A 13,476-nucleotide genomic window follows, 5' to 3' on the forward strand; every position below is an offset into this window, starting at 1 on the left:
AATGCAAAGCAAACCTGGCATGCGCGTGCGCGGCCTTCCTCAGTTGCTGAATGATGGATGAATGACTGGGTGAATTGAATCCGTTATGCCCTTTATGTCTCATTTGCAGGCTTGAGCCACGACTCGAGAATGGATGCATGCATAAATGAGGTAACACGTGAATAGGCTGGATAATGAATCGACGGATTAACTGAATCATTGAATGAATGCACTTGTGGAAGAATGAATGAATGAATGAATGCATGGATGGATGGATGCATGCATGCATAAATGAGCTAACACGTGGATAGGCTGAATAATGAATCGATGGATGAACAGAATCGTTGAATGAATGAGTGCACTTGTGGACGAAAGAATGAATGCATGCATGGATGGATGGATGGATGCATGCATAAATGAGCTAACACCTGGATAGGCTGAATAATGAATCAACGGATTAACTGAATCGTCGAATGAATGAGTGCACTTGTGGTCGAAAGAATGAATGCATGGATGGCATCAATACAAGAATGCTAGGCTACCATGAATGAATGAACACATGGCTAGGGGTTTGATGCATGCATTCAACGGATGAGCGTGTTGGCCTCATGAAAGCTGAGGCTATCGCACATAAACAAACGCAGAAATGAGGGCATTAATGAATGGATTAATTGAACCTATTCATACCCTTGCCCTAATGGAAGCTGAGGATACTGGACATGGATGAATCAATCAATTAATGAATAACTGTTGTCCCACAGGAGCTGCATCTATGGAGATGAAACGTTTTGCCATTGTTGGTCCTGTTGGCGAGGTTGGTCATTACTTCATTGTAAAGCTGGCTTGGTGAATCAAATTATCGCCAATGGCACCTAAACGCCACGGCTCATACTTCCGGCAATACCTTCATCCTTCTAAGGTGGACGAATCCAATACCATTACATTTGGTGGCAGTAGCACATAACAGAAGAGACTTGTTATAAGGTGCAATTCAACGACGAATTGTTAGAACTACTGTATTTTAAGCAGGGGCGTAGCGCCAGGAGTGGCCCCAACCTTCAAGAGGCCCCGTTAAAAAACATGGAGTTGACTAAAGGAGGGGTAAAAGGGCACACGAGTGTGGCAGAACGGGGGACTGCCAGGAGTGGAATTACAACTTTAAAGGGAGAATGGGATTGCCCAGGGGGCTTTGAGATAAGAAGGATGCCTATGCAATAAAAAGCAAACTCTGCATGCGCAGCCTAGGCGCACTTGAGGACTGATTTTCCAGCTACTATTTACATGTGGAAACACAAAGTGCATATATTGACGTTTATGTGGTACACAGTGGCTCCTTCGCATGCCTGCGGTGCCCAAAAGGCTTTCCTCCTCCTCCTCCTCCTCCTCCCTGTCCCGAGCTGAGAGGTATCACCAACTGTCGCTTTCTCTCTCGCGAGAACGCCGGTACTTCCGTGAAGATGGCAGCTGCAGGCTGGAGAGTATGTGGGGGCCGGGTTGCCCGCTTGTTCGGCTCTACCCTTGGAAGAACAGGGAGCCGGAGAGTTCTGTGGCCGAAAGCCCCCGTGGTGGGGGGCGTGCTCCTCGGCGTGGGGGTGACCTGGTACAGCCTCACGAGTGCCCGCGGCGGGGAGAGCCTGGGGAGGAGAGCCACAGTCCGGGCACAGGTAGGAGGCTGACAGAACTCTACTGAAACCATTGCAGTGGTTCGCACTTCACAGCACAACCAAACCCAGTGCACACACTGGCCCTGCAAAACACTGCGGCAAACCTGCCAGCGATACCATACTTTGTTTTTAAGTAGTGCTGTACAACTTCAGCCAGCCCCAACTTTTTAGCCTAACACGCTCTCAGTTTTAAACTATTTTAAAAACATGATGGCGAAACGAAACTGTGTCCTGGTTGACAAACATGACACTTTGCCATCACTGCTACTGCACGTAATGTGTGTTAATACGCGGCGTCATGTAGAACAGCACTGCATCATTGCAAGAGCAAGTATGCTTCGGCTTCGCCATACTCTCCGACCATGTTCTTGTGGTAATATTCACCCTGCTTGTATTTGCGAGTAGCACAGTAACCGCTATTAATTTAGTCCTTTTTGAAGTATTTATAGAGCCCTTTATACGTAGTTGTGGGGCGCTGAGGAGTATTTTCGGACAGTACCCGGTTGAGGAGGTAGTTGTTAGCAGAGTGTTGCATTTGTTGTGAAAGTGTGCGGCGAGTGTTGCATTTATAGTGATAGTATGTGGGAAGCTGTCTGTGTGTGTGTGGGGCTCTGTGTGTGTGTGGGGGGGGGGCTCTGTGTGTTTGTGTGTGTCATTTGCGAGAGAAAAAGCTAGTGGCATTGTAAATGACAATGCCATTTATTTATGTTAAAAAAAACATAAATAAAAATAATGTCAAGAGCAATGCCAATAGCTCTAACTTTAACAAAGGCTAAACCATTGCATTGTAAATGCTTGTTTCCTTCTGTCAGTTGGGAGATGGAAACAAACATAGACAGGGTGAGAGAAGAAACAGGATGAATGTGTGGAGAAGAAACAGGACTGAAGCAGGCAGGGGTGATTACAAATGAAAAGTGCAGCTCTTTGTGCAGTATGTCAACATCAAAAACACTCACATAGGAGATTCAAAATGCAGTAAGATAAATAATTTACAATGTAGGGAGGCAGCTGGAACACTAACGGGTAAGAATTTCACAACAAGAACTATAAAATCAAACATAAAACTGACACTTATTTTACATAATTGTAGATTATGTGCACAGTTCCATTAAATGTTCAACAACAAAATAAAAAAACCTTTTAATTCAGCTCATAAGTAGAGAAAATGTAAATATAAACCAATTGACAGGTTAACGTTTTTATGAAGGCGTGACGTCAGATCATAGTAATCATTTTAGAATTCAAAAGATGAACGTGTGTAGGGGGCCAGTATTTGTTTTATACACTATGATCTAGCGTGAGCACAACCCAAAAGCAATGTAACTTTTTATTTTAGGCTAAGGAAATTTAGGGCCATATGTATCAAGGCCAAATGGGTTCGCAAACGCCGAAATTCGCAGAATTTCGGCGTTTGCGAACCCATTTTCGCAAAATGGTATGTATCAAACAATTTTGGGAGCAAAATAAGGAATCGCAAAATTTGCCATTCCTTATTTTGCGATTGCATTTAAGGAATCGCAAATTTTGCGATTCCTTAAATGCAATGTATCAAGGAAAAAAAAATCCAAAATGCCCTTAAGGAATCGCAAATTACCACCAACTTCTAGTTTGCGGTAAGTTGCGAATTCTTTTAAAAAAGCATTTGTTTGAAAATCCAATGGTGCCATGTGCCGCTCATACATGCCCATAGGGCATGTATGTGCGCCATATGCACACACATGTCATTTTCAGGGGTGCAGCAGGGTATTCTTGGGACACCCCTGCACCCTTGAAATTATTCGCAATTTGCGATTAGCAAATTGCGAATCGTAAATTGAGAATAATTTCCCATTCATTCCTATGGGCCTCCTGGCCAATAGAAATGAATGGGAAATTATTCCTTAATTGCGATTAGCAATTTGCTAATCGCAATTAAGGAATTTTAAGGAATCGCTAAAAAATAGCAAATTTCTTCATACATGCCATTTTGCGATTTCTAAATAGCGATTCCTTAAAAATCGCTATTAAGGAATCGCAAAAGGGTATGTTGATACATATGGCCCTTAGTGATTTTTCAAGAATCACAGGAAGTGGAGGGGATGCCGAGATTCGAACGGGGTTTCTCAGGCCCAAAGTCGTCCGCTCTGTTGTTATGCCACATTCTCTCCATCAGTGTCAAACCTAAAAACAAGCATTGGCATGACGGGTGCTATGCCACCAGGGATTGAAGAGCTATAAAATTACTACACACTGTGCTTTTTACAGTGTGTGTGTGTCAGGTTATGCTATTCCAGTGTGTGTGGCCTATGTCAAACCGCTTTAAGAGCACCATATGAATAATGCCATGTTTACAGTCAGTGTCTGGTTGCATTGAGCTCAAGATACACTATTTTCACTGTGTCTTTTGTGTATCAGTGAGCACATGATACCAATTGTGCAGGAGTAAATATCCCTGCGGCTACACTGAACTGATAATGCATTTCATCATCATGAAAACAGAGCAATACCTATTGGCTCTGTCAGTGCCCATCCTCTCAGTGCAAACATAAACATAATAAAAAGAGGCAGTTTCTAAAGTGGTTAAATGTTTACAGTCACATATTCAGGAGGGGCGTATCTTGCTAAAGTGACACAAGGAAGTTGTGAGTTGTGCCTGTGAGAGCAAAGATAGGGGAGCGGGAGGAGAATTTCTTATTCGTGTGCCTTGAAATGCCAAGATAGGCGCAGCTGGGCACTACAGTGGACTGGCTGTAGGAGCGTGGAAGTCGATTCTGTCTTCAGTGTTGTGTCCAGTGCCATAAAACAATGCTAGATGCAGATGAAGTGGGGGCATTGCCAGCTTTGTAGTCGTAATCACAACACCCTGTGTGACTAGCGTCGCACAGGATAAGGATCCGATATAGGTAGCATGAAATTGGCAGGGTACCGTGACCACTTACAAGCAGTAACAACCAGTGCCAGGAAATGCATCTAGACAATGCAGAGAGAACTCTCAGGGAAAGATAGTATGCTGGGTCGATGTTTGAGCTGCAGAGATTAATGTATAGTGCCACCGTTTTTTCTGTGTCATGCATTGCACAATTCGGGAGGGGGTGAGAGGGGTAGAGAAACACACTTGTAACTTGTACTTTACCCAGGATGTCAACTGATTTTGTAATATTTTCCAATAACAGAGCCACGGCCCCCAGGTTTAGAATGAGTGCCATAAGTAGTCACACTCCTACAACAGCTTTACAGGGATGGTGATTGATAGGAAACAAAGATTTATTAAAACGCTTCCCAAACACATGTTCACATTACGACAAAACAAACAAAAATGCAAAGGAGATTCAGAATATCTTTAAACTGCCACGAGGAACCCAGCAAAAGGAAATCTTCAACAAAGACGAGCAGGAATCAATGAAAAAAGTTGTGCCCTTACACAAACACATAAGCACCAAAGTTGAAAGATACCGGTAGTTATGTGCTGCTCCTTGGGAGGAAACAAATGACAATAAGGAGGGACAAAGCTGAAAGATGAATCACTAGCAAGCAAGCTTTTTTAACGGACAATCAAACTCACAAATAAAAAGCGATTGGTGGGCTGTAAGCCCACAAAGTGTTAACAACATGTCTCGAAGAGACAGCGCAAGAGCTGCCTTGGTTCGACCTAAACATACAGATTAAAAAAGTCCATCTCACACAGTGGATCGTATAACTCCTTCCTTTGGAGCCCTGTACAGACAAAAACAGTAATGGTCAAAGTATCTGCGCATTTGATGTCTGATGGCCTCCATTTGTGCCAAGGCTTTGGCATATATATTTTCTACCTACAATCTACCCAATCAGTGAAATATTTTCAGTCATCAATTCTGTGCTTTGCAAGATATGCAAACATGAAGACTTAAGATTTAAACAAAAGAAAAACAATGAAAAAAGAAGGGGCGTTTGATCCAAAACATGGTACAGTACGTTTATCAACACTTCTGACTCAAGAGCGCTAAAATGATCGAATACGTGTCCAATATATATATTTTTTTAATGCCTAACAAATAATATGTCAAAACAGGGATGAGTATGGGGAGGATAAGTGAAGTTTAACTGGCAGAAATAGAAAATTCATGGTGAGTGTGATGCTTAGCAGCAACATGAGAACTGTGGTGAATGCATAGAAATGCATTTCAGAAGAAACAAACAGAGCTAGTAGCTTAATTCCAGCTTGAGCAGCAGAAGCCAATGAAGGGCACGAATCAAAAAGATTTAACCTGTGCTTGGACCATGTGCCACTGCAAGAAAAGGAAGTGAGGCACGGCAAGACTTGCCAAATGAGAAGGCAGCAAAGAAAAGTGGCAATGAACCCAACGAGAATTGTAAGCTATTGGCAGATTCCAAGCCCATTATTAGATACAAGAGTCTTGCAAGCGAGAATGCATGCTCTCGCAGGATCGACCTAAAAAAAGCTATGTGCCTGAAAATGATGGAGTTATGCTTGCCAGTACTGCAGGATTTTTTTGTTGTTGTTGATTTTTTTATTATTTTTATTTTAAACATATTTTTATTGGCATTTATAGTTTACAATGACAAAGTGCGTCAGGATACAGTTAGTCGAATTGCATTTCTCACATTTTACATCATAATACATCGTTATCCACACTGTAAGTAGACAAGTATTCTGCCGTTAATAAGGTCCTAATGTGCGTGATTTTGTTTGGAACTGGGGTGTAAAGCTGGGGAAGCGTTCATGGAATTCTGGGTACGACTGTCAAAGGAGGTATTAGGGTGATATGCGTCTCGCTACCAGTACTGCAGGATGACCCCATTCCTTCCTTCTGCTCTTGTCTCCACTGAAAAACTCATTAAATCTGTCCACTAACAGCTATCAAGAAAGCCTTTTAAAGAGTTGCTGTCCACTAGTCTGTTTTAAGCCTAGAATATATATCTGATCCTGTTCTTGTGAGGGCTGAATTAGCAACAGAGGTACAAAGCATGTGAAAAAAACACTATGAACTGTCAACCAAAACGTGAATGAAGCCAGGCCTTCAGAATCCTAGTCCTACCATACCCTACCATAAAACCCTACCAACTTGACCTCTGAAAACCTTTGGTACTACCTGGTGCAAGGAAGTGTGCTGCTTACCTTCTATGGTTCATGTTCTGCCTGTGGCCCTACTGTTCTCCCTCCTTGCCCATAGACATCTAGCTAGACGCCTTGAGCAAGTAAAGGATGACTTTGAGACCACCACACAGACTAGCGTCCAGCCATCTCAATGATCAGCGACAATAAAAGAAAGGCAGGTGAGTGTCCCAGGAATCATCACTCATCTTAGCATCCATGCTGCCCTGCACCACTGACCTTTTTGTAAGCAGCAAAACCTGTGCATTTGTCACCCCGAGTGGGAGGGGTATGCCCAGATGTGGGTCCCATGCTCTCCATGCCACCGGAGTCAAGCTATCCTGGCTGATGAGGGCTGAAAGCCTGAAACTGTTCCTAGGATGCTTGTTTCCAGTCCAGGCAGGACCTAGCCTGGCAGCTCGGGCTGGACTGTTCCCATTGGGCACAGGGTCAAGACTGATTTGCATATGGCTGGGTCAAACTGGAAAGGCTTGGTGAGAAAAAAAACGATGGATATAGGCCCAGATCTCTGTACGTGGGTGATTGTATGAAATTGTTCTGCATTCTGTCCATCAATTATTCTTTTTGCATTTGTACCACCGTCAGCACAGCTGAACCTCCTTCTAGGAGGGCATTGAGCACCGACACTCCCAGAAGCAGTCTTAGGCTTATGTAATAGAGGAGTCCACCAGCTACATCACGGAGTCGCCCTTTATCCCACAAGACTAGTCAGGAGTCCAACAACTGTCCGTGCCTACCAACTGCATGCAAGATTTACTCCATGGGATAAAATGTTCCATTTGTGTCTTTTGACTCATTGTATTTTTGATCATAAAGTCTTGTTGAGGTTGGGAGAGAGCCATTCGCATCTTCCATTGTTAAGAAAGATTCCCTTTGAATCCCTTTCAGTTATGGTATCAGTCAACCCTGAGGCAAGGTTGAATAGGGATCTGAGTACTGCAGAGGAATTGACATTTTTCGATGACAACAAGTAGGAACTAAGATGTGGGTCCCGGTGGTTGATCCAGGCATCCGGACCAATTGGGAAACATTATATCACAACATCAATGTGTTAAATTCGATCTGCACTTGTTTCAATTCCACAACATTGACTATAACCGTCCTGTCAAGGTGATTACTATATTGTGGTGATGCCGGACAACACATTTCACTTGGGGGTTGTTGATACTTCAAGCAGTTTGCCACATGCAACATAGGGAAGCCGACTAAGCCCTCTACCATGGTGAAGACGAACTTGGAACTGGAACAAAGTGGGGTGGTTTGGGCCCCACTGTTATACCGATCATTCAGATCGGAGTGTAGTTCCAATGTCAAACATCCAACATCTTGTGTGGGGTGGGGCCTTTTAAATTGTATTTTCTGACTTCAGCACGGCACAGTCTTTGTGAAATGTGATGGTTCACACAGCAGTTAATGATGATGCTGGCTTGAAGAATGAGTATTCAGAAATAGGGCACCTGTCTGCCATCAGCTTTGCTGAAGAGCACTTAGGGAAAGACAAAAGGAGCAGGCCGTGCCTAAAAACGTCCCTACCTCTCACAACAGAATATGCTGACTCGCCCTCCTTCCCTATAAGCAACCATATGGCAGTGCGCAGGAAGGACAAATAAGCAATCCCCTGCCAAAAAGTAATTTTGGAATTTCCAAAGGCTGCTCTGTCTCCATCCTGGAGCTCCTCCCCTTAGCTCCAGGAATGAAGGCAATACACACATACTGTCTGGTGAAGCTATTTCCCAGTCTGCATTATGAACCAGTCAAATCTTGGGAAGTCCAAAATGGATTTTGCTGGTCGCAAAAATCCTACTATCAGAAGGCAGGGGGTCCCATTGCCATCCATACTTCACACACATGCATTCAAACATTCACACGGGATGTCAGCCAAGAATCTAGGTGCCACAAAAGCAAAACTCGACATGAATGGAGTCTGTCGGCACTGCACTTCAACTGAAGCAGGTCTGTTTAGTACTACAATCCACAACACCCAAATGCTACCACTACTGCTTCATGTCAACAATCTAAGACACAAGCAGTAGTCTCAAGTCATGATAGAGGGTGCACGTGGTGTGCTCCTCCAGTACTTGCTGGTGGACCTCGAAATCGTCATGGACAAGCCTACACATCACCTTAAACGATAGATCATCTGCATGTAAAAAAAAACATACCAGTTTCACATGCAGTTGAGTCACTCAGGGTAAAGGGCATGCCAGTTCACCAGGCAAGTGAAAGACCCACACATTATGCTTACCTGAATTGTTCAAAAAGCAGCTAATTTTCCGGTGAGGGGATTTCACTTTATCAAGGGGGAGGTGTATGCCTCTGCAATGCACTTGTGACATGCCAATACTTTTTATAAATTATATCTTGTTTAATAGATTTATTTTTATGCACATAAACGCCTTCTTCGTTTTCTTACATGAGGCAAAGTAAGTATGAACAGTTCTTCAAACCATCTGAACTGATCGCTTAATCAAGAATCTGATCAAGTGTGAATTTCTAAAGAGTATATTTCAATTCCAGGTTGTGTCATCTTCTCAGCTAGATATGCAGATGTAAGATAGAAAGATCAAGCGCTGCTGAACTGGTCAGTTGCAGGAAAGACCAGAAGCATGTAGAGTGGGTCGGCTTTAGCGCTGGTGGCGCCCAGTGCGACAATCATTTTTGGCGCCTCCCCCCATGACCTCCTCCTCGGATTCTCTTATGATCATTGGCCAAATGTGCCCCTCATCTCTCCAATCACATGTCACTGCTAAACACAGCGCTGCCCCCTTGGGGTCAGCGCACTCTCCACAGGTCAGCGCCCAGTGCGTCTGCACCGGTCGCACTGCCCTAAAGTCGGCCTGCTGCATGCAGGCTCCCTTTGAATTTTCATCAGTGCTTAGCTCTTGTCTTATCAAGCAGTAAGTGTCCGACCTTCAATGAAGATAATCAAGCTTTTCAGGAGTTAAAGTGCCTTTTCATCACTTGGATGTTTCACAGGCTTTTAAGGATGAGGCAGATGCCTCTGGCATCACAATGTGCATGACCTAAATGCACAGTCACGCCATGCAGCCTCTTTTCACTCCTGAAAGATGAACTCAGCGGAAAGGAAACGGCAGAGCAGCCCCCATAGAGTAACAGTACTGACGACATTGTCTCATATCCGCCTATATGCTTATTGCATGACAGCTGCGGTGGACACTGTTCTTTGCAGAATTTAATTTTGTCATCACGTGTAGGCAAGGGGTTTGCTGTTTGTAGGGCTTCGTGGAGCTCCAGACATACAGAGAAAACAGTGCGATTGGCGTCCACCTTTGTTGTCGTCGAGTGTGCGTTTCCAAAGGAATGGATGTTTTAAAACACACCATATGGAGAACCTAATGTCTTGTTATAGTTACTCTAAGAAAACTGACTTGAGTGCTGGATGCGAGAATAACTAATAGCTAAAATAGTGGCCTGTACAGAAGGAAAGAAAGACCCATACATTCAGAAGTACACTGGCTCATATTTTACCAGAATAAGTGCTTAATTTGAGCTGGTGTTTCTGGTGCGAACCACAGGCACTTAATTGTCAACTCTGGCGCTTTTGCCAGTCTGCCACAAGATGGCGCTGTCTCACTAATTTAGAGATGACTACAACAAAAGTCAATTATTAATTAAATATACATAGATAATGGCTATTACCTGCCTCCCAAACGATTCTTACAGGTTTGGGGGCCTGAAATAGTATACATTGTCACTCTTGTGAGCTGTCTGATGGTTAGTAGTTGTGTTGTTACTATCATTGGCAGCATGGCAGGGGCAATGTGTGGTGCAAGCGCAGTGGCTTCCTGACGAGAGCCCTGGCACTTATTTTTTATTACAAATTAAGCACTGACCATAATATGTCAAGAGTGGTGGTAGGCGACTCCCAACAGGCGTCACGTTGGGAAGGGAGTGGGGTTAGGGGGTGGACCAGAACCTCTTACCTTGTCTTTATTCTCTTCCAGCCACAGACGGATGGTGTTCAAAGCAACGTCAGCCGCAGCGGGGTTGGGATATCCTGGGAGGCAGCAGATGCAAAAAAACACAACAGAGAGAGTTAGCAGAGGGACACAGGAAAGAGGGACTGTCAGTCATTGTGCCTCGCCAGAGGAGGTTAGATGGCATCAAGGAAGATGTGTGTAAAGGAGGAGGGAGTAAAGGCAAGAAGGATGTGAGTTTTAGGTTGAGTCTGGAACAGGGAAGAATGACAGCACACATGCCCCAGACCTCATCTTTCCTGCTCCTTCTCCCTCAGGTCTGGCATTTGAATGTGGAGATGATGGAGTCAGTGGAACATGGAATTGTTGTTTAAAAGGTTCCCGTCAAACAAAATCAAAACCATGTGGACAGCCACGGGATTAGATCAACATTTGGAGTGCTATATGTCTACATGCAAATGCTCTATATTTGTGTACTTTTTGTACTTTTTCCTGATATATTCCTTTAGTGCACACTATGTAGATGGTGGTTGCAGGTGATGGGCACTGACACTTATTTCTCAGGATTTGGACTTATTGTGTATTATCAGACTCTGATCCAGAGCCAGAGGAAGAGAAAATGGTAGAACAGGACAAAGAAGGAGCCAGAGAAAAATGTGGAAAACACTGACATAGGAAGTAGAAGTGGATAGAAAATGCAAGAGGGAGATAAGAGATAGGAGGTTTAGGGTGTTGGAGAAAAGAGGCATTAATTGGAATCAAATGTATTTGGCAACCCCAGCATTTGCCAGATTCAGCGGGAGACTTGGAGGAAAAACTCTAGGCACTCTCCCTATTTTTATTTAATAAATTAACACTGTCTTGGCCTGATCATAAAAGCCAATTGATGAGCCAGACGGAAGGAAGGTAAGCAAATGGCTGCATTCACCGATATAAATTCCCCCTCCGCGGTTCACAGAAAGTGAATTGTCATTCATTAACCAATTTACTGTCACATAAAATTACTCCAGTATCACGTCACTCAATGCTGGAGTACATCAGCTCCCATGAGTGAGGAGTGGACCGTTTCAGGGTCAGTAACCTAGCTTGGATATCATGACTCCTGGTAAAAGCAAGGAAAAGGGCCCCTTGGACAGATGCTGGGGTAGTAAAATACAGTAATCATCAAAGTTCAATGGTCCCCTCAGAGTTCTGTGCCCCAGTGCACTGAACCTGCTGCACCAATGGTAGCTACGCCCCAGATTAGGGTGGCGGTAACCTGGAAAGTTTGTGGGCAACCCAAACGAATGGTCTATTCCCACACTGGAAACGGCTGAAAATTTCCTCCTGTCAAGAGCAGGAGTAAATCTGTTTCCAGGATGACTGTGATCAGGAAACACCCCCACAATGGGTGGACTTTAAGGCGCTCACGTGCTTCCACGTGTATAAAAACAAAAGAAAACAAGTGCAATTGCACCATTACACATAAGGAAATGGCTTCACATGGGAACATTTCAGTTCATAAAGGTGTCCTGCAGTACAACCGGAAGTTGTGATGGTTGGCCCTTTGTGGTTTAAATCTTTTTATTCATTTCTACCTTCTTGCAAGATCATTTTCAATTATTATCCCGAGTTTCATCAAGGGTTGGCCCTTTAAAGGAGTGGAGTTGGGAATACACGTGGATCCAGGAATTTTAAAAAATCACACCCAAATGCCTACGAGGGCAGATTTTGGAAATTCTTTGAGAATCAGGCCCAGATGGCATCTTTGTTATCAGGTGCCTGGAGCACAGGCCAGAAGCCAGTTTTGAGGAATAGAAAAGCATACACCACAGGTATAAAAGCAGAATCAGATGTAGGATTCATCTAAGTGTGAGATCTGCTACACAGTAAAAAGCTGTAGGTTGGGGGGAAAGCAATGACCTCTGACATCTATGATACGGGACATTCCAATATGTGATGGGGTGCTGCCTTGCTATCCGGCGAAGATGATCTTGGGTGGATCAAGATGCAGGGAGTGGAAACTGGAGAGACTGTACAGAACACAATACCAAGTGGGAATAAGCAGAGATAACAGGTTTTAGTAGGATACTCACCATAGACTCCAGTGGAGATGCAGGGGAAGGCCTGAGGGAGCAGAAAGAGACAATCACTTGTGGTGCAGCATTTGGGATCACCCCTGCCTATATCCCCCACACTGCTTCCAGCCCCACCCTGACTCCTATGGCCACCTGGCCCCAATCCTGACAATGTGGCAGGGACACAGCACACTGGGACCAGGAAACAAAGAACACAGGGACAGAGAAACACAAACTCAACTTGGATACTGTGACACTTGAAACAATCCAAGGTCGCGAGAAGGTCAGCCAGAGCTCCCTCCACTGGGATTACTCATAGCCTGTAGACTTATTCTTATATGGAGTGAATAAAATGTAGCCTTGCCTTCCCCACAGAACTGGCATTGTTAGGTTTAACCAGGACCTGCAGACACACCCCTCACATTGCCGTGGGTTAGCTTGGAGCTTGCAAGACTCCCTTCCCCAACACCGCTAACAGCAACTGTGAACTTCATAGCCTGTCCCATGGAGCAGACTGAAGGAAATAAACAACAGAAGGGCTTCAATCACGGTGTTTTTCGTTGGGGTGGTTGGGGGGGGGGGGGTTGTTGGGGGGCTGTGCTTTAAATGAAAATATAGAAGTCCAGTTACTCACTATTTAGAGTACCTGTTTGGCCCTGCGAAGTGCCAGTACCCTCCCGTTAAATGTATTGCAGTAGTGCTGAGAAGTGCAGGTACTCTCCTTTCAAATAAAAGAAGTGCTGGTA

The 13,476-nt window shown here is 44.3% G+C and overlaps 1 protein-coding gene across 1 annotated transcript in view; it reads right to left on the bottom strand.

The window, feature by feature from the left end:
* Positions 1-13,476, bottom strand: part of LOC147659140 (ADP-ribose glycohydrolase MACROD1-like) — a 106,872-nt gene that overhangs the window by 31,164 nt on the left and 62,232 nt on the right. Inside the window, exons 3-4 of the mRNA XM_086951945.1 lie at positions 12,749-12,779; positions 10,680-10,753 (exon numbers count right to left, since the gene is read on the bottom strand). Of these exons, the coding sequence (XP_086808071.1) occupies positions 10,680-10,753; positions 12,749-12,779 (105 nt within the window). The remainder of the gene's footprint in view (positions 1-10,679; positions 10,754-12,748; positions 12,780-13,476) is intronic.

This window comes from Lissotriton vulgaris, unplaced genomic scaffold (assembly GCF_964263255.1).
Source record: "Lissotriton vulgaris unplaced genomic scaffold, aLisVul1.2 SCAFFOLD_1943, whole genome shotgun sequence".
Classification (NCBI taxonomy): Eukaryota; Metazoa; Chordata; class Amphibia; order Caudata; family Salamandridae; genus Lissotriton; species Lissotriton vulgaris.